Raw genomic sequence first — 19,419 nt, forward strand, 5'->3', positions numbered from 1 at the left:
AGAGTTAAAGCTGATTGTGGAATGTTGTCTCACTCATCTTCAATGGCTGTGCAAAGTTGCTGGATTTTGGCAGGAACTGGAACACCAAACATGCTCAATGGGTGGGATGTCTGGTGAGTATGCAGGCCATGGAGGAACTGGGTCATTTTCAGCTTCCAGGAATTGTGTACAGATCCATGTGACATGAGGCCGTGCATTATCATGCTGAAACATGAGGTGATGGCGGTGGATGAATGGCACGACAATGGGCCTCAGGACCTCATCACGGTATATCTGTGCATTCCAATTATATATTGCCATCGATAAAATGCAATTGTGTTCGTTGTCCATAGCTAATGCCTGTCCATACCATAACTCCACCGCCACCATGGGGCACTCTGTTCTCAACGTTAACATCAGCAAACCTCTCGCCCACATGATGCCATACATGTGGTCTGCGGTTGTGAGGCCGTCTGGACGTACTGCCAAATTCTCTAAAATTATGTTGGGAGGCGGCTTATGGTAGAGAAATTAACATTCAATTATCTGGCAACATTTTTGGTGGACACTCCTACAGTGAGCATGCAAATTGCATGCTCCCTCAAAACTTGAGACGTCTGTAGCACTGTGTTGTATGACAAAACTACATATTTTAGTGGCCTTTTATTGTCCCCAGCACAAGGTGCACTTGTGTAATAATCATGCTGTTTAATCAGCTTCTTGATATGCCACATCTGTCAGGTGGATGGATTATCTTGGCAAAGGGGAAATGTTCACTAACAGGGATGTAAACAAATTTGTGCAACAACATTTGAGAGAAATAAGCTTCATGTGTGTATGGAACATTTCTGGGATGTTTTATTTCAGCTCATTAAACATGGGACCAACACTTTACATGTTGTGTTTATATTTTTGTTCAGTGCAGTTGGAGAGTGCTGTGAAATACTGTAAACAAATGACCTACATTTGTGAAATGTGTTACTTCCTGGGCTCAAAGGAAAGAGACATACATCCCTACTGCTTTGAGAAGTGTATAGTTATCAAGTCAAACTTTATTTGTTGTGAACAGAGATCAACAAATGTTAAAGCAGGTGCAGTGAAATGCTTGTGTTTCTAGTTCCAGCAGTGAAATGCTTGTGTTTCTAGTTCCAGCAGTGAAATGCTTGTGTTTCTAGTTCCAGCAGTGAAATGCTTGTGTTTCTAGTTCCAGCAGTGAAATGCTTGTGTTTCTAGTTCCAGCAGTGAAATGCTTGTGTTTCTAGTTGCAGCAGTGAAATGCTTGTGTTTCTAGTTCCAGCAGTGAAATGCTTGTGTTTCTAGTTCCAGCAGTGAAATGCTTGTGTTTCTAGTTCCAGCAGTGAAATGCTTGTGTTTCTAGTTGCAGCAGTGAAATGCTTGTGTTTCTAGGTCCAGCAGTGAAATGCTTGTGTTTCTAGTTCCAGCAGTGAAATGCTTGTGTTTCTAGTTCCAGCAGTGAAATGCTTGTGTTTCTAGTTGCAGCAGTGAAATGCTTGTGTTTCTAGTTCCAGCAGTGAAATGCTTGTGTTTCTAGTTCCAGCAGTGAAATGCTTGTGTTTCTAGTTCCAGCAGTGAAATGCTTGTGTTTCTAGTTCCAGCAGTGAAATGCTTGTGTTTCTAGTTCCAGCAGTGAAATGCTTGTGTTTCTAGTTCCAGCAGTGAAATGCTTGTGTTTCTAGTTGCAGCAGTGAAATGCTTGTGTTTCTAGTTCCAGCAGTGAAATGCTTGTGTTTCTAGTTCCAGCAGGGCAGAGTACCAGGTGGAAGTCGGCTAGTGACAGTGTCTAAGGTGTAGGGCAGAGTACCAGGCGGTGGCCGGCTAGTGACAGTGTCTAAGGTGTAGGGCAGAGTACCAGGCGGTGGCCGGCTAGTGACAGTGTCTAAGGTGTAGGGCAGAGTACCAGGCGGTGGCCGGCTAGTGACAGTGTCTAGGGTAGAATTTGCAGTGGGTCTAGGTTGTCGGGTAAGGTGGAGGTTATATGGAGGTTAACTAGCCTCTCAAAGCACTTAATTATGACAGTAGGGAGTGCTATGGGGCGGTAGTCATTTAGTTCAGGGCCCACATCGGGAGCACACAGTCCTGGTGAGCGGCGGGGGCCCACGTCGGGAGCACACAGTCCTGGTGAGCGGCGGGGGCCCACGTCGGGAGCACACAGTCCTGGTGAGCGGCGGGGGCCCACGTCGGGAGCCCACAGTCCTGGTGAGCGGCGGGGGCCCACGTCGGGAGCACACAGTCCTCGTGAGCGGCGGGGGCCCACATCGGGAGGCTCTGTGTTTCTTGTCCTCGAAGCGTGTGAAGGTGTTTTAGTTTGTCTGAGAGAGAGGGGTCGAGGTCCGCGATGTGGCTGGCTTTCACTTTATAATCCATCATTGTCTGTAGTCCTTGTCAAATAAGTCTTGTGTCTGAGCCATTGAGCAGTCTGAGCAGTTATGAAGTCACTGACTGTCTTGTCTCTCTTGCCCCCCCCTCCCCCTCCCCTCCAGAGGAACCTGACAGAGTATTTTGTGGCGGTGGACGTCAACAACATGCTACAGCTGTACGCCAGCATGCTGCACGAACGACGCATCATCATTACCTCAAGCAAGCTTAGCACTGTGAGTACCTCTTCATTAGCACTGTGAGTACCCCTTCATTAGCACTGTGAGTACCTCTTCATTATACGCTCTACAGGACGGTACGGACCCCTGCTCTAAACTACAGGACGGTACAGACCCCTGCTCTAAACTACAGGACGGTACAGACCCCTGCTCTAAACTACAGGGCGGTACAGACCCCTGCTCTAAACTACAGGGCGGTACAGACTCCTGCTCTAAACTACAGGACGGTACAGACTCCTGCTCTAAACTACAGGGCGGTACAGACCCCTGTTCTAAACTACAGGGCGGTACAGACCCCTGTTCTAAACTACAGGGCGGTACGGACCCCTGCTCTAAACTACAGGGCGGTACAGACCCCTGCTCTAAACTACAGGACGGTACAGACCCCTGCTCTAAACTACAGGACGGTACAGACCCCTGCTCTAAACTACAGGGCGGTACGGACCCCTGCTCTAAACTACAGGGCGGTACAGACCCCTGTTCTAAACTACAGGGCGGTACGGACCCCTGTTCTAAACTACAGGGCGGTACAGACCCCTGCTCTAAACTACAGGACGGTACAGACCCCTGCTCTAAACTACAGGACGGTACAGACCCCTGCTCTAAATTACAGGGCGGTACAGACCCCTGCTCTAAACTACAGGGCGGTACAGACCCCTGTTCTAAACTACAGGGCGGTACAGACCCCTGTTCTAAACTACAGGACGGTACAGACCCCTGTTCTAAACTACAGGGCGGTACAGACCCCTGTTCTAAACTACAGGGCGGTACAGACCCCTGTTCTAAACTACAGGGCGGTACAGACCCCTGTTCTAAACTACAGGGCGGTACAGACCCCTGTTCTAAACTACAGGGCGGTACAGACCCCTGCTCTAAACTACAGGGCGGTACAGACCCCTGTTCTAAACTACAGGGCGGTACAGACCCCTGTTCTAAACTACAGGGCGGTACAGACCCCTGTTCTAAACTACAGGGCGGTACAGACTCCTGCTCTAAACTACAGGGCGGTACAGACCCCTGTTCTAAACTACAGGGCGGTACAGACCCCTGTTCTAAACTACAGGGCGGTACAGACCCCTGTTCTAAACTGCAGTGACGGAAAAAGTACCCAGTTGTGATACTTGATTTAAAGTATAGATGCTTTAATAGAAAGATATTCAAGTAAAAGTTAAATTCATCCATTAAAATACTACTTGAGTAAAAGTCTAAAAGTATTTGGTTTTAAATATACTTAAGTATCAAAAGTATAAATCTCTTGAAATTCCTTCTATTAACCAAAGCAGACGGCACCAGTCCTCCAGATCAGAGGCAGTAGGGATGACCAGGGATGTTCTCTTGATAAGTGTGTGAATTGGACAATTTTCCTGTCCTGCTAAGCATTCAAAATGTAACGAGTGCTTTTGTGTTTCAGGGAAAATGTATGGAGTAAAAAGTACATTTTCTTTAGGAATGTAGTGAAGTAAACGTATAAGTTGTAAAAAAAAAAGTACTTTAAAGTGTTTTTCACTTAAGTACTTTACATCACCGTTAAACTACAGGAACATCATAGGAGTAGTAAAGTAGGTTTATGTGTCTGATTAAACATGGCATTCCTCATCGATATTACAACACTACATCAAATTTAATATCTAAATGTTTTTTTACGGTTTACACACACGTGCGCACGTAGACAGAGTTCAGTGGTCCATCTCCAGTCAACCAGCTCTATCTCCAGTCCCTGACAAGCGGTAAAGCCAGCACTAAACCAGGATTATATTTGACTGTTTCTCTTAAAGCTGCTACGTTTTAATGGCCGACATGCCCTAAATTATCTGTTATTAGACGTTCTAACTCTCTCCCAGTTTATTATCTGTTATTAGACTTTTACTCTCTGCCGTAGGTGGAGTAGAGCTGCTGGGTGTGAGGGAGTGGATCTCTCTGTGCTTCTTATCTCCGTGGCTGACAGCAGAACCAAATGTTTATGACAGGGAGAGCAGGAGTGATGTCATCCACAATCCTATCTGTACCGTTCTGCAGCCCGGGACGCGGACCGCCGGGAGGGGGGACGGGGGGGGGATGGTGCGTTGGAAAGTCGGAACCCAAGGTCTCCCTGAGGATGGAGTGGAGGGATCCGGGGGAGGTGTAGAGAATTACCCAGCCCTTGGAGAATTTCACCTCTCTTCCCCTTTCTCCTCCTTTCTGCCTCCTCTCACCCATTCTCTCCCCCCCTCAGAACCCCAGCCGCTCTCCCTCTGGCTCCAGGGGTTACAGGGTGTAAATTATCAGAGCTGCGGGTGACGGCTGTTTTCTTAGCAGACGGATGGAAGTGATATTCTGTGTGATTTAGAGTTTTGTGACAAGACAAACTGAGGTTTATTTAACTGATATGTGGACAGGATATGTAAGACGCCCATCACTAGACCTCCACCTCTCTATAAGCCTTTTATCCTTTAAAGTCCTCTGTCTGTCTGTCCGTCCATCACTAGACCTCCACCTCTCTATAAGCCTTTTATCCTTTAAAGTCCTCTGTCCGTCTGTCCGTCCATCACTAGACCTCCACCTCTCTATAAGCCTTTTATCCTTTAAAGTCCTCTGTCCGTCTGTCCGTCCATCACTAGACCTCCACCTCTCTATAAGCCTTTTATCCTTTAAAGTCCTCTGTCCGTCTGTCCGTCTGTCCGTCCATCACTAGACCTCCACCTCTCTATAAGCCTTTTATCCTTTAAAGTCCTCTGTCCGTCTGTCCGTCCATCACTAGACCTCCACCTCTCTATAAGCCTTTTATCCTTTAAAGTCCTCTGTCTGTCCGTCCATCCATCCATCCCTCCCTCTGTCCAGCCATCCAATTATAATTATTAGTGTGTGTGTCTCTTAGTCCGTCCCTGGCATGACTTTTAAAGAAGAGAGCGAGGAGGCATCCAGCTGGCCCCTACTACCACTCTCCCTCAGAGAGACAGAGAGCGAGAGACTGTCAGAAACAGAAAGACAGAGAGACAGAGACTGTGAGAGACAGACAGAGACTGTGAGAGACAGACAGAGACTGTGAGAGACAGACAGAGACTGTGAGAGACAGACAGAGACTGTGAGAGACAGACAGAGACTGTGAGAGACAGACAGAGACTGTGAGAGACAGACAGAGACTGTGAGAGACAGACAGAGACTGTGGGAGAGACAGAGACTGTGACAGAGACAGAGACTGTGACAGAGACTGTGAGACTCTCTCGCCAGGCATAGCAGAGATCCTTCCTGTCTGTCAGGGCCTCTTGTGATTCCGCTGTGTCAGTCTAGCAGAACATGGCGGCTTGCCTGCCAGCGCTCAACAGCAAAGGAATAAATCATGATGGTACAACAGTGCATCAGTTGACTTATTGCTGTTTTGTGACCGGAGGTGAGTGGTACCACTGTTTTAAAGGCGCGGTGCGATGGCCGAGGAAACCAATCGAGCGTGCAGGCTTGTCATGCCGCCGTATACAGTAATTGTGTTGCATCAGGCCCCCTCTAACAAGTCAGCTGGGAAGGCTCTGTGTCTTTCATCTCCCCTAGTCTCCCTGGGCCCTGGCCCCCTCAGTGGGTGTGTCGGCAGGCCCCAGCCCTGACAGCAGCCTTCTTAACATGCTGTCAGTAGTATGATAACTAGGACTATCCATCCACCATGGCCCTGAGTGACTGACTGCCTGCCTCACCACCTCACCACACGTTGGCCCTGCAGACTGACTGACTGCCTGCCTCACCACCTCACCACACCTTGGCCCTGCAGACTGACTGACTGCCTGCCTCACCACCTCACCACACCTTGGCCCTGCAGACTGACTGACTGCCTGCCTCACCACCTCACCACACCTTGGCCCTGCAGACTGACTGACTGCCTGCCTCACCACCTCACCACACCTTGGCCCTGCAGACTGACTGACTGCCTGCCTCACCACCTCACCACACCTTGGCCCTGCAGACTGACTGACTGCCTGCCTCACCACCTCACCACACCTTGGCCCTGCAGACTGACTGACTGCCTGCCTCACCACCTCACCACACCTTGGCCCTGCAGACTGACTGACTGCCTGCCTCACCACCTCACCACACCTTGGCCCTGCAGACTGACTGACTGCCTGCCTCACCACCTCACCACACCTTGGCCCTGCAGACTGACTGACTGCCTGCCTCACCACCTCACCACACCTTGGCCCTGCAGACTGACTGACTGCCTGCCTCACCACCTCACCACACCTTGGCCCTGCAGACTGACTGACTGCCTGCCTCACCACCTCACCACACGTTGGCCCTGCAGACTGACTGACTGCCTGCCTCACCACCTCACCACACCTTGGCCCTGCAGACTGACTGACTGCCTGCCTCACCACCTCACCACACCTTGGCCCTGCAGACTGACTGACTGCCTGCCTCACCACCTCACCACACCTTGGCCCTGCAGACTGACTGACTGCCTGCCTCACCACCTCACCACACCTTGGCCCTGCAGACTGACTGACTGCCTGCCTCACCACCTCACCACACCTTGGCCCTGCAGACTGACTGACTTCTTACTATCCGCTTCTCTCTTGTCCAGAGGTATTCAGCTCTTACCCTATGAGGTCCGGAGCCTGTTGGTTTTCTGTTCTACCTGATAATAAATTGCACCCACCTGGTGTCCCAGGTCTAAATCAGTCCCTGATTAGACGGGAACAATGAAAACCAGCAGTGGAACTGGCTTCGAGGTCCAGAGTTGTTTGCGCTCTCTCTCTCGCTCTCTTTCTGTCTCTCGCTGCTCTCTCTCATTGTCTCTTGTTGCTCTCTTTGTCTCTCACTGCTCTCTCTCTCTTTTTGCTCTCTGTCTCTCGCTGGTCATTCTCTCTCTGTCTCTCGCTGGTCATTCTCTCTCTGTCTCTCGCTGGTCATTCTCTCTCTGTCTCTCGCTGCTCTCTTTCTCTGTCTCTCGCTGCTCTCTCTTTCTGTCTCTCGCTGCTCTCTCTTTCTGTCTCTCGCTGCTCTCTCTTTCTCTCTCGCTGCTCTCTCTCGCTTCTGTCTCTCGCTGCTCTCTCGCTCTGTCTCTCGCTGCTCTCTCTCGCTGCTCTCTCTCTCTCTCGCTGCTCTCTCTCTCTGTCTCTCACTGCTCTCTCTCTCTGTCTCTCGCTGCTCTCTTTCTCTGTCTCTCGCTGCTCTCTCTTTCTCTGTCTCTCGCTGCTGCTCTCTTTCTCTGTCTCTCGCTGCTGCTCTCTTTCTCTGTCTCTCGCTGCTGCTCTCTTTCTCGGTCTCTCGCTGCTGCTCTCTTTCTCTCTCTCGCTGCTCTCTCTCGCTGCTCTCTCTCTGTCTCTCGCTGCTCTCTCGCTGCTCTCTCTCGCTGCTGCTCTCTTTCTCTGTCTCTCGCTGCTGCTCTCTTTCTCTCTCTCTCGCTGCTGCTCTCTTTCTCTGTCTCTCGCTGCTGCTCTCTTTCTCTGTCTCTCGCTGCTGCTCTCTTTCTCTGTCTCTTGCTGCTGCTCTCTTTCTGTCTCTCGCTGCTCTCTCTTTCTGTCTCTCGCTGCTCTCTCTTTCTGTCTCTCGCTGCTCTCTCTTTCTGTCTCTCGCTGCGCTCTCTTTCTGTCTCTCGCTGCTCTCTCTTTCTGTCTCTCGCTGCTCTCTCTTTCTGTCTCTCGCTGCTCTCTCTTTCTGTCTCTCGCTGCTCTCTCTTTCTGTCTCTCGCTGCTCTCTCTCTCTGTCTCTCGCTGCTCTCTCTCTCTGTCTCTCGCTGCTCTCTCTCTCTGTCTCTCGCTGCTCTCTCTCTCTGTCGCTCGCTGCTCTCTCTCTGTCGCTCGCTGCTCTCTCTCTGTCGCTCGCTGCTCTCTCTCTGTCGCTCGCTGCTCTCTCTCTGTCGCTCGCTGCTCTCTCTCTGTCGCTCGCTGCTCTCTCTCTGTCGCTCGCTGCTCTCTCTCTCTCTCTCTCTCGCTGCTCTCTCTCTCTCTCTCTCGCTGCTCTCTCTCTCTCTCTCTCGCTGCTCTCTCTCTCTCTCTCGCTGCTCTCTCTCTCTCGCTGCTCTCTCTTTCTCTGTCTCTCACTGCTCTCTCTTTCTCTGTCTCTCGCTGCTGCTCTCTTTCTCTGTCGCTCGCTGCTCTCTCTCTCTGTCTCTCCCTGCTCTCTCTCTTTCTTGCTCCTAGTTGCTTTCTTTATGTCTCTTGTTCTCTGTCTGCTTTCTTTCTCTCTCTCTCTTTTCTTTCTCGTCCCTATATCTTCTTTTCTGGTGGCTGGTTGTTAAAGCGTCATGTAGTCTGGGTTTTTGTTCCCCAGATTGTGTGTGTGTGTGGAAGTGACTGTGTGTGTGTGTGTGTGTGTGTGGCAGTCCTGGTATTACTGCCATGTGTCCTCTTTCTCTGTGTCTGAGTGTCACCTACTTGTTAGTGGCACACCTGTGTGGCTCTGCTCTGACACAAGACGTTTGTCGGCACAGACACACAGAGAGAGCAGTGCAGAGATAATTGGGTGTCTAGCTCTGGATGGGGGGAGTAGAGGAGGAAAGAAATACAGGGAGGAGAGGAGAGGGAGAGATATCAGAGAGCAGAAGGTAGAGGAGGAGAGGGAAGGATAGGAGAGAGCAGAAGGTAGAGGAGGAGAGAAAGGAGGAGAGGGAGGGATAGGAGAGAGCAGAAGGTAGAGGAGGAGAGGAGAGGGATGGATAGGAGAGAGCAGAAGGTAGAGGAGAGGGATGGATTGGAGAGAGCAGAAGGTAGAGGAGAGGGATGGATTGGAGAGAGCAGGAGGTAGAGGAGAGGGAGGGAGGGATAGGAGAAAGCAGAAGGTAGAGGAGGAGAGGGATGGATAGGAGAAAGCAGAAGGTAGAGGAGGAGAGAAAGAAAAGGAGGAGAGGGAGGGTGGGATAGGAGAGAGCAGAAGGTAGAGGAGGAGAGAAAGGAGGAGAGGGAGGGATAGGAGAGAGCAGAAGGTAGAGGAGAAGGAGGATGGATAGGAGAGAGCAGAAGGTAGAGGAGAGGGAGGGATAGGAGAGAGCGGAAGGTAGAGGAGAGGGAGGGATAGGAGAGAGCGGAAGGTAGAGGAGGAGAGAAAGGAGGAGAGGGAGGGATAGGAGAGAGCAGAAGGTAGAGGAGGAGAGAAAGGAGGAGAGGGAGGAGGAGGAGAGAAAGGAGGAGAGGGAGGGATAGGAGAGAGCAGAAGGTAGAGGAGGAGAGAAAGGAGGAGAGGGAGGGATAGGAGAGAGCGGAAGGTAGAGGAGAGGGAGGGATAGGAGAGAGCGGAAGGTAGAGGAGGAGAGAAAGGAGGAGAGGGAGGGATAGGAGAGAGCAGAAGGTAGAGGAGGAGAGAAAGGAGGAGAGGGAGGAGGAGGAGAGAAAGGAGGAGAGGGAGGGATAGGAGAGAGCAGAAGGTAGAGGAGGAGAGAAAGGAGGAGAGGGAGGAGGAGGAGAGAAAGGAGGAGAGGGAGGGATAGGAGAGAGCAGAAGGTAGAGGAGAGGGAGGGATAGGAGAGAGCGGAAGGTAGAGGAGAAGGATGGATAGGAGAGAGCAGAAGGTAGAGGAGAGGGAGGGATAGGAGAGAGCGGAAGGTAGAGGAGGAGAGAAAGGAGGAGAGGGAGGGATAGGAGAGAGCAGAAGGTAGAGGAGGAGAGAAAGGAGGAGAGGGAGGAGGAGGAGAGAGAGGGATAGGAGAGAGCAGAAGGTAGAGGAGAGGGAGGGATAGGAGAGAGCGGAAGGTAGAGGAGAAGGATGGATAGGAGAGAGCAGAAGGTAGAGGAGAGGGAGGGATAGGAGAGAGCGGAAGGTAGAGGAGAAGGATGGATAGGAGAGAGCGGAAGGTAGAGGAGAGGGAGGGATAGGAGAGAGCGGAAGGTAGAGGAGAAGGATGGATAGGAGAGAGCAGAAGGTAGAGGAGAGGGAGGGATAGGAGAGAGCGGAAGGTAGAGGAGAAGGATGGATAGGAGAGAGCGGAAGGTAGAGGAGAGGGAGGGATAGGAGAGAGCGTAAGGTAGAGGAGGAGAGAAAGGAGGAGAGGGAGGGATAGGAGAGAGCGGAAGGTAGAGGAGGAGAGAAAGGAGGAGAGGGAGAGATAGGAGAGAGCAGAAGGTAGAGGAGAGGGAGGGATAGGAGAGAGCGGAAGGTAGAGGAGGAGAGAAAGGAGGAGAGGGAGGGATAGGAGAGAGCAGGAGAGAAAGGAGGAGAGGGAGGGATAGGAGAGAGCAGAAGGTAGAGGAGGAGAGAAAGGAGGAGAGGGAGGAGGAGGAGAGAAAGGAGGAGAGGGAGGGATAGGAGAGAGCAGAAGGTAGAGGAGAGGGAGGGATAGGAGAGAGCGGAAGGTAGAGGAGAAGGAGGTGGAGAGAGAAGGTAGAGGAGAGGGAGGGATAGGAGAGAGCAGAAGGTAGAGGAGAGGGAGGGATAGGAGAGAGCGGAAGGTAGAGGAGAAGGATGGATAGGAGAGAGCGGAAGGTAGAGGAGAGGGAGGGATAGGAGAGAGCGTAAGGTAGAGGAGGAGAGAAAGGAGGAGAGGGGAGGGATAGGAGAGAGCGGAAGGTAGAGGAGGAGAGAAAGGAGGAGAGGGAGAGAGGAGAGAGCAGAAGGGAGGAGAGGGAGGGATAGGAGAGAGCAGAAGGTAGAGAGAGAGGAGAGGGATGGATAGGAGAGAGCAGAAGGTAGAGGAGAGGGATGGATTGGAGAGAGCAGGAGGTAAGAGGAGAGGAGAGGGAGGGATAGGAGAGAGCAGAAGGTAGAGGAGAGAGAGAAAGGAGGAGAGGGATGGGATAGGAGAGCAGAAGGTAGAGAAGGATGGATAGGAGAGAGCGGAAGGTAGAGGAGAGGGAGGGATAGGAGAGAGCGTAAGGTAGAGGAGGAGAGAAAGGAGGAGAGGGAGGGATAGGAGAGAGCGGAAGGTAGAGGAGGAGAGAAAGGAGGAGAGGGAGAGATAGGAGAGAGCAGAAGGTAGAGGAGAGGGAGGGATAGGAGAGAGCGGAAGGTAGAGGAGGAGAGGAGAGGGATGGATAGGAGAGAGCAGAAGGTAGAGGAGAGGGATGGATTGGAGAGAGCAGGAGGTAGAGGAGGAGAGGAGAGGGAGGGAGGGATAGGAGAAAGCAGAAGGTAGAGGAGGAGAGAAAGAAAAGGAGGAGAGGGAGGGTGGGATAGGAGAGAGCAGAAGGTAGAGGAGGAGAGAAAGGAGGAGAGGGATGGATAGGAGAGAGCAGAAGGTAGAGGAGAGGGAGGGATAGGAGAGAGCGGAAGGTAGAGGAGAGGGAGGGATAGGAGAGAGCGGAAGGTAGAGGAGGAGAGAAAGGAGGAGAGAGGAGGAGGAGGAGGAGAGAAAGGAGGAGAGGGAGGGAGGGATAGGAGAGAGCAGAAGGTAGAGGAGGAGAGAAAGGAGGAGAGGGAGGGATAGGAGAGAGCGGAAGGTAGAGGAGAGGGAGGGATAGGAGAGAGCGGAAGGTAGAGGAGGAGAGAAAGGAGGAGAGGGAGGGATAGGAGAGAGCAGAAGGTAGAGGAGGAGAGAAAGGAGGAGAGGGAGGAGGAGGAGAGAGAGGGATAGGAGAGAGCAGAAGGTAGAGGAGAGGGAGGGATAGGAGAGAGCGGAAGGTAGAGGAGAAGGATGGATAGGAGAGAGCAGAAGGTAGAGGAGAGGGAGGGATAGGAGAGAGCGGAAGGTAGAGGAGAAGGATGGATAGGAGAGAGCGGAAGGTAGAGGAGAGGGAGGGATAGGAGAGAGCGGAAGGTAGAGGAGAAGGATGGATAGGAGAGAGCAGAAGGTAGAGGAGAGGGAGGGATAGGAGAGAGCGGAAGGTAGAGGAGAAGGATGGATAGGAGAGAGCGGAAGGTAGAGGAGAGGGAGGGATAGGAGAGAGCGTAAGGTAGAGGAGGAGAGAAAGGAGGAGAGGGAGGGATAGGAGAGAGCGGAAGGTAGAGGAGGAGAGAAAGGAGGAGAGGGAGAGATAGGAGAGAGCAGAAGGTAGAGGAGAGGGAGGGATAGGAGAGAGCGGAAGGTAGAGGAGGAGAGAAAGGAGGAGAGGGAGGGATAGGAGAGAGCAGAAGGTAAAGGAGGAGAGGGAGGAGGAGGAGAGAAAGGAGGAGAGGGAGGGATAGGAGAGAGCAGAAGGTAGAGGGAGGGATAGGAGAGAGCGGAAGGTAGAGGAGGAGAGGGAGGGATAGGAGAGAGCAGAAGGTAGAGGAGGAGAAGGATGGATAGGAGAGAGCAGAAGGTAGAGGGAGAGATAGGAGAGAGAGGAAGGCATGCATGATAAAGGCGTCTGCTTATTGCATATATTTAAGCAATAAGGCCAGAGGTGGTGTGGTATATGGCCAATATACCACAACTAAGGCTGTTCTTACACACGACGCAACGTGGAGTGCCTGGATACAGCCCTTAGCCATGGTATATTGGCCATATTCCACAAACCCCCAAGGTGCCTTACTGCTATTATAAACTGGTTACCAATGTAATTAGAGCAGTAAAAATACATATTTTGTCATACCTGTGGTATATGGCCTGATATACCACGGCTGTCAGCCTATCAGCATTCAGGGCTCGAACTACCCAGTTTCTAATATAATATATTGTATGTTGCAGGGTCTCCTCTTGGGGAGCATAACTCTGAGAGCGTGGGCCTGGTCTGCTTGTTCAAGCAGATGTTCAGAAGGCAGAGTAACAAAGCTCATCTGAATAAGACAACAGACCCCTGTGAAAGTGATGTGACATGCTTTTTGATGGTTAACAACGGTGTGTTTGATAATTAGCTGTCTGCTGTCACCCACATTCCCGGAATATCACTGATTTAACTGCATTCACCTGAGCTGCTTGTTCTCACTCACCGGTTGTGTATGTTTTTAGTTTTCTATACAACCATAATTGTCTTGAGGCAGGTCTGGCAAGGATTTATTTCTTATTTTTTATTAAACTGAATTAACAGTGGGTATTTATTGGGCCAAAATTATTGTTGAATTACTAACAGTTATGTAGGATTAGAATACTAGTTAGTACACAGGGTCCACAGCTTGCTGTTTCCTGTTAAGGGGAAAGGCAGCGTTAATTTGTCCAGTTTCAAGTGTTGTCTTTAATGTGGTCAGTTTCTAGTGTTGTGTCTGTGGTCAGTTTCTAGTGTTGTGTCTGTGGTCAGTTTCTCTATCAGTTTCTAGTGTTGTGTCTTTAATGTGGTCAGTTTCTCTCTCAGTTTCTAGTGTTGTGTCTAATGTGGTCAGTTTCTCTATCAGTTTCTAGTGTTGTGTCTTTAATGTGGTCAGTTTCTCTCTCAGTTTCTAGTGTTGTGTCTTTAATGTGGTCAGTTTCTCTCTCAGTTTCTAGTGTTGTGTCTTTAATGTGGTCAGTTTCTCTATCAGTTTCTAGTGTTGTGTCTTTAATGTGGTCAGTTTCTCTCTCAGTTTCTAGTGTTGTGTCTTTAATGTGGTCCGTTTCTAGTGTTGTGTCTTTAATGTGGTCAGTTTCTAGTGTTGTGTCTTTAATGTGGTCAGTTTCTAGTGTTGTGTCTTTAATGTGGTCAGTTTCTCTCTGTTTCTAGTGTTGTGTCTGTGGTCAGTTTCTCTATCAGTTTCTAGTGTTGTGTCTTTAATGTGGTCAGTTTCTAGTGTTGTGTCTTTAATGTGGTCAGTTTCTCTCTGTTTCTAGTGTTGTGTCTGTGGTCAGTTTCTCTATCAGTTTCTAGTGTTGTGTCTTTAATGTGGTCAGTTTCTAGTGTTGTGTCTTTAATGTGGTCAGTTTCTCTATCAGTTTCTAGTGTTGTGTCTTTAATGTGGTCAGTTTCTCTCTCAGTTTCTAGTGTTGTGTCTAATGTGGTCAGTTTCTCTCTGTTTCTAGTGTTGTGTCTTTAATGTGGTCAGTTTCTCTCTGTTTCTAGTGTTGTGTCTTTAATGTGGTCAGTTTCTAGTGTTGTGTCTTTAATGTGGTCAGTTTCTAGTGTTGTGTCTTTAATGTGGTCAGTTTCTCTCTCAGTTTCTAGTGTTGTGTCTTTAATGTGGTCAGTTTCTGGTGTTGTGTCTTTAATCTGGTCAGTTTATGTGAGTGCTGGCAGGTCTCAGGAGAGCTGTCAGGGCTCCATGGGCTCTGGTGCCTTCAGAAGCAGGCTGTATAATCTCTGACCCATCTGACACACACACACACACACAGCCAGAGAAGCGGCTGAGGTACCTCATTACTGGGGGACCCCAGGTCCCAGAGGGCCGGAGCCAGCAGCTAAAGCAGGCCTAATCCACTATTTGTTCTTGGGGACTGTATCTGTGATTCTCCATTGAATGGAATATTAAGCACCAGGAATATTAAGCACCTGGTCTTGTGTGGAGCGTATAAAGCCATTTAGTTCCACACATCTATTATTTATTATACCTTATCTCTCTGGTGGAGCCCCTTGAGAAAGAAAGAACATAAATGATTACACATTTCTCCTCTCACTCTTTGTTTTTCATCTATTTTATTTCATGGTCTTTCAAACCTGTAGATGGGTACGGGTTGTTTGGGGTTATATATGGCTGTAGATAGATACGGGTTGTTTGGGGTTAGATATGGCTGTAGATAGATACGGGTTGTTTGGGGTTATATATGGCTGTAGATATATATGAGTTGTTTGGGGTTAGATATGGCTGTAGATAGATACGGGTTGTTTGGGGTTAGATATGGCTGTAGATAGATACGGGTTGTTTGGGGTTAGATGTGGCTGTAGATAGATACGGGTTGTTTGGGGTTAGATGTGGCTGTAGATAGATACGGGTTGTTTGGGGTTAGATGTGGCTGTAGATAGATACGGGTTGTTTGGGGTTAGATGTGGCTGTAGATAGATACGGGTTGTTTGGGGTTATATATGGCTGTAGATAGATACGGGTTGTTTGGGGTTATATATGGCTGTAGATAGATACGGGTTGTTTGGGGTTAGATATGGCTGTAGATATATACGGGTTGTTTGGGGTTATATATGGCTGTAGATAGATACGGGTTGTTTGGGGTTAGATGTGGCTGTAGATAGATACGGGTTGTTTGGGGTTAGATGTGGCTGTAGATAGATACGGGTTGTTTGGGGTTAGATGTGGCTGTAGATAGATACGGGTTGTTTGGGGTTAGATATGGCTGTAGATAGATACGGGTTGTTTGGGGTTAGATATGGCTGTAGATAGATACGGGTTGTTTGGGGTTAGATATGGCTGTAGATATATATGGGTTGTTTGGGGTTAGATGTGGCTGTAGATAGATACGGGTTGTTTGGGGTTAGATGTGGCTGTAGATAGATACGGGTTGTTTGGGGTTAGATGTGAGAGGAAATATGTGTGCTATTCCTTTTCTACATCCGTATCTTCTTCCTGCCGGTTAGGTCTGTGGGGAGGAGGAGCACATCACATCTAATTCTACTTTTTGAAATGTTTTTCTTGGTTTCAGTTGAACCGCCCCTCCTTCCCGTCCCCCCGTCCTTAGAAGTGAGAGATAGTACCTCTTGTCTTTTAACCTGGGAGTGAAGCAGGCCAATTGGGAGCTAAGTGAAGCTTACCTTGAAACCTCAGTGTGGCTGAGATAATTGGAGTTGGTTAGCTAGTTTTTCTGTCCCATTACCTCCTGGTACCAACGGGTGAACCTCCTCTGTCTCTGTCTCCCTGAGGAGGGCCTGTGCGTGACGAGAGGCCCTCCACCACTGATCCAATGACCTCTCTTCATCATTATTTAATAGGTTTATACTGTCACCGTTTACTAGAAGGGCAACACAGCTTTGATATACTCTCCTTTCTCCAACTGATACACTCTCTCATTAATATTCATACAATTGATTTATTTCCTCCTTAGAAAGAAAAATGTTTGCTGGGGAATTAAATCTGACAAGTCTGTAGCATTGTTGTATTTTATTTGAAGGAGGCAGAGAGCGGATATGCATATGCAGATATGTGGAGCAAGACACCAATTAAAAGTTGATTAAGCCTTAACGATGGTGTGACTCTAGGAAAATAAATGATTGCGCCTCTCTCTCTTAATGACAAATGAAAAGGTTGAACCTCCCTGCCCCCAAACTCTCTCTCTCACACACACACACACACACACACACACACACACACACACACACACACACACACACACACACACACACACACACACACACACACACACACCGCTCATCTGTTAAGGACTACACAGACGTTCAGGATCTTTCTTTAAAGGGGGTGCTCTTTGCATCAGTTCAGTTAAGTCGCCAAGCTTGGCCGCTTTCACTCGCTCTCCAGCCAGTTGACATTGGCTGACGAGTTGGCAAGAGGTCTCCTGGTAGTGTGTGTGTGTGTGTGTGTGTGTGTGTGTGTGTGTGTGTGTGTGTGTGTGCGGTTCACACTTTGCTGTGAAGTCTTCAAGCGGAGCGGCTTCTCCCAGGTCCCAGGGGTATTGGCCTAGCCCGTAGCGCTAGTGTTAACGGTCTCTCTTGGCTAACTCATGTTTCATTCTTTGGCAATTTGCCCTAATGAAGTCCCCACGGAGCCCTCAGACCACTGTTGTCTTTCCATATTTAATCATGTTATTTTTAATCTGCAGGATGAGCTAGCGAGCCTGCCCATGTGTGTGTGCACGTGAGTGTGTGCATGTGAGTGTGGGGGTGTGTTTGTGTGTGTGTGTGTGTGTGTAGGTCATTACAATTACTAGGTGGTCAAGCGATAGAAAAGGGGGTATCCCTCTACCTCTCTGTCGTTTGACATTATTTTCTAAATCAACTTGTCTTCTGTCTAGTTCTCTTCATGTTGACTAACAGAGGGTTCAGTGTTGATTAACAGGGTTCAGTGTTGATTAACACGGTTCCGTGTTGACTAGCGGGGTTCCGTGTTGACTAGCGGGGTTCCGTGTTGACTAGCGGGGTTCCGTGTTGACTGGCGGGGTTCCGTGTTGACTGGCGGGGTTCCGTGTTGACTGGCGGGGTTCCGTGTTGACTGGCGGGGTTCAGTGTTGACTGGCGGGGTTCCGTGTTGACTGGCGGGGTTCCGTGTTGACTGGCGGGGTTCCGTGTTGACTGGCGGGGTTCAGTGTTGACTGGCGGGGTTCAGTGTTGACTGGCGGGGTTCAGTGTTGACTGGCGGGGTTCCGTGTTGACTGGCGGGGTTCCGTGTTGACTGGCGGGGTTCCGTGTTGACTGGCGGGGTTCCGTGTTGACTGGCGGGGTTCCGTGTTGACTGGCGGGGTTCCGTGTTGACTGGCGGGGTTCCGTGTTGACTAGCGGGGTTCGTTGGGAGGTATACGTTGGCAGCAGTAACACAACGGATCATAGTCTCTTCCCCCAACACAGTCTCTTCCCCCAACACAGTCTCTTCCCCCAACACAGTCTCTTCCCCCAACACAGCATTTACAATACAGTACTCTGTGCTTTGGTTTTAAATATTTTGGTGTTTCCTTAAAATTTGAAGCTCCTTAAAGGTACATTTATTTAGCAAGATGACATTATACACGACAGAGCCATTTGCTCTCTTGCTGAATCTACCTTTAAAATGAAAACCAGTGGTAGTTCTGTCCTCGAGGGTCTCTATTATAATGTGTTGTGTTTGTCCCTCTCGTCTCTCCGTAGTTAACAGCGTGTGTCCACGGTTCAGCTGCCATGTTGTACCCCATGTACTGGCAACACATCTACATCCCTGTACTGCCTCCACATCTTCTGGACTACTGCTGGTAAGACTCTGCTAATGGACGCACACACACATTCACACACCTTCCTCTTCTCATTCCTCTCACACTATTATCCAGTGAGGTTTTGCTCCATAATGAAGAGTGTGAATGGCCTTTCTATTTGATTCTGTTGGCAGCAATCTGTCCATGTCTTCAACGTCAGTGGATTTCTTTACAACTCATCCAACACTAATCTAACTAGTCTGACTGAAGCCAAACACTAATCTAACTAGTCTGACTTTCTTTACAACTCATCCAACACTAATCTAACTAGTCTGACTGAAGCCAAACACTAATCTAACTAGTCTGACTGGACGTTGACTGAATCTAACTAGTCTGACTTGATGTTGACTGAAGCCAAATATTTACACACAACGATAGATCCATAACATAACCTATGGATTTCTGAGAGTCAGTGCCATAATTTGACACAGCCAGTGACATAACATACTGTATTTATATTCATTATCATAGTAGAATATAGTATATAGTAGAATATTTTATTCATCTACGTTTACTGTAATATTTGTGTGTAGTGTAAAAGCTGTTTTACTGTCCGCTAAATGTGATTCCCTGCCCTCTAGTAGATATACCCATAGACTTCCAGTCACACTAGTTAGCGTTGGCTCGTGAAACTACCTTTAACTTCCTTTATACTGGATACAGAGACATAAAACTGGTAACCAGGAGTTGATCTGACTTTGGGGAAGTAGAAAAAAAGCCACGTTGCTAAGATACTGACGTATCCCTTCAATACTGATCATGTTTTAATATAATAATAATTAGAGGTTGACCGATTAATCGGAATGGTTTTCATAACAATCGGTAATCGGTATTTTTGGACACCGATTGTGGCCGTTTTTTTTTACACCTTTATTTAACTTGGCAAGTCAGCTCGGGGATTCGTTTTTGCAACCTTCCGGTTACTAGTCCAACGCTCTAACCACCTGCTTTACATTGCACTTCACGAGGAGCCTGCGTGGCAGGCTGACTACCTGTTACGCGAGGGCCGCAAGAAGCCAAGGTAAGTTGCTAGCTAGCATAAAACTTATCTTATAAAAAAACAATCAATCTTAACATAATCACTAGTTAACTACACATGGTTGATGATATTACTAGTTTATCTAGCGTGTCCTGCGTTGCATATAATCGATGCGGTGCCTGTTAATTTGTCATGGAATCACAGCCTACTTCGACAAACGGGTGATGATTTAACAAGCGCATTTGCGAAAAAAGCACTGTCGTTGCACCAATGTACCTAACCATAAA

General features: G+C 49.0%; 1 protein-coding gene across 3 annotated transcripts in view; it reads left to right on the plus strand.

The window, feature by feature from the left end:
• LOC106560563 (DENN domain-containing protein 1B) overlaps positions 1-19,419 on the plus strand; it is a 259,880-nt gene that overhangs the window by 121,899 nt on the left and 118,562 nt on the right. For all 3 annotated transcript variants that reach the window (XM_014123560.2, XM_045687897.1, XM_045687898.1), the window contains 2 exons: positions 2,481-2,591; positions 18,053-18,153. In XM_014123560.2, coding sequence (XP_013979035.2) covers positions 2,481-2,591; positions 18,053-18,153 — 212 coding nt within the window. The remainder of the gene's footprint in view (positions 1-2,480; positions 2,592-18,052; positions 18,154-19,419) is intronic.

This window comes from Salmo salar, chromosome ssa10 (genome assembly GCF_905237065.1).
Source record: "Salmo salar chromosome ssa10, Ssal_v3.1, whole genome shotgun sequence".
Lineage (NCBI taxonomy): Eukaryota > Metazoa > Chordata > Actinopteri > Salmoniformes > Salmonidae > Salmo > Salmo salar.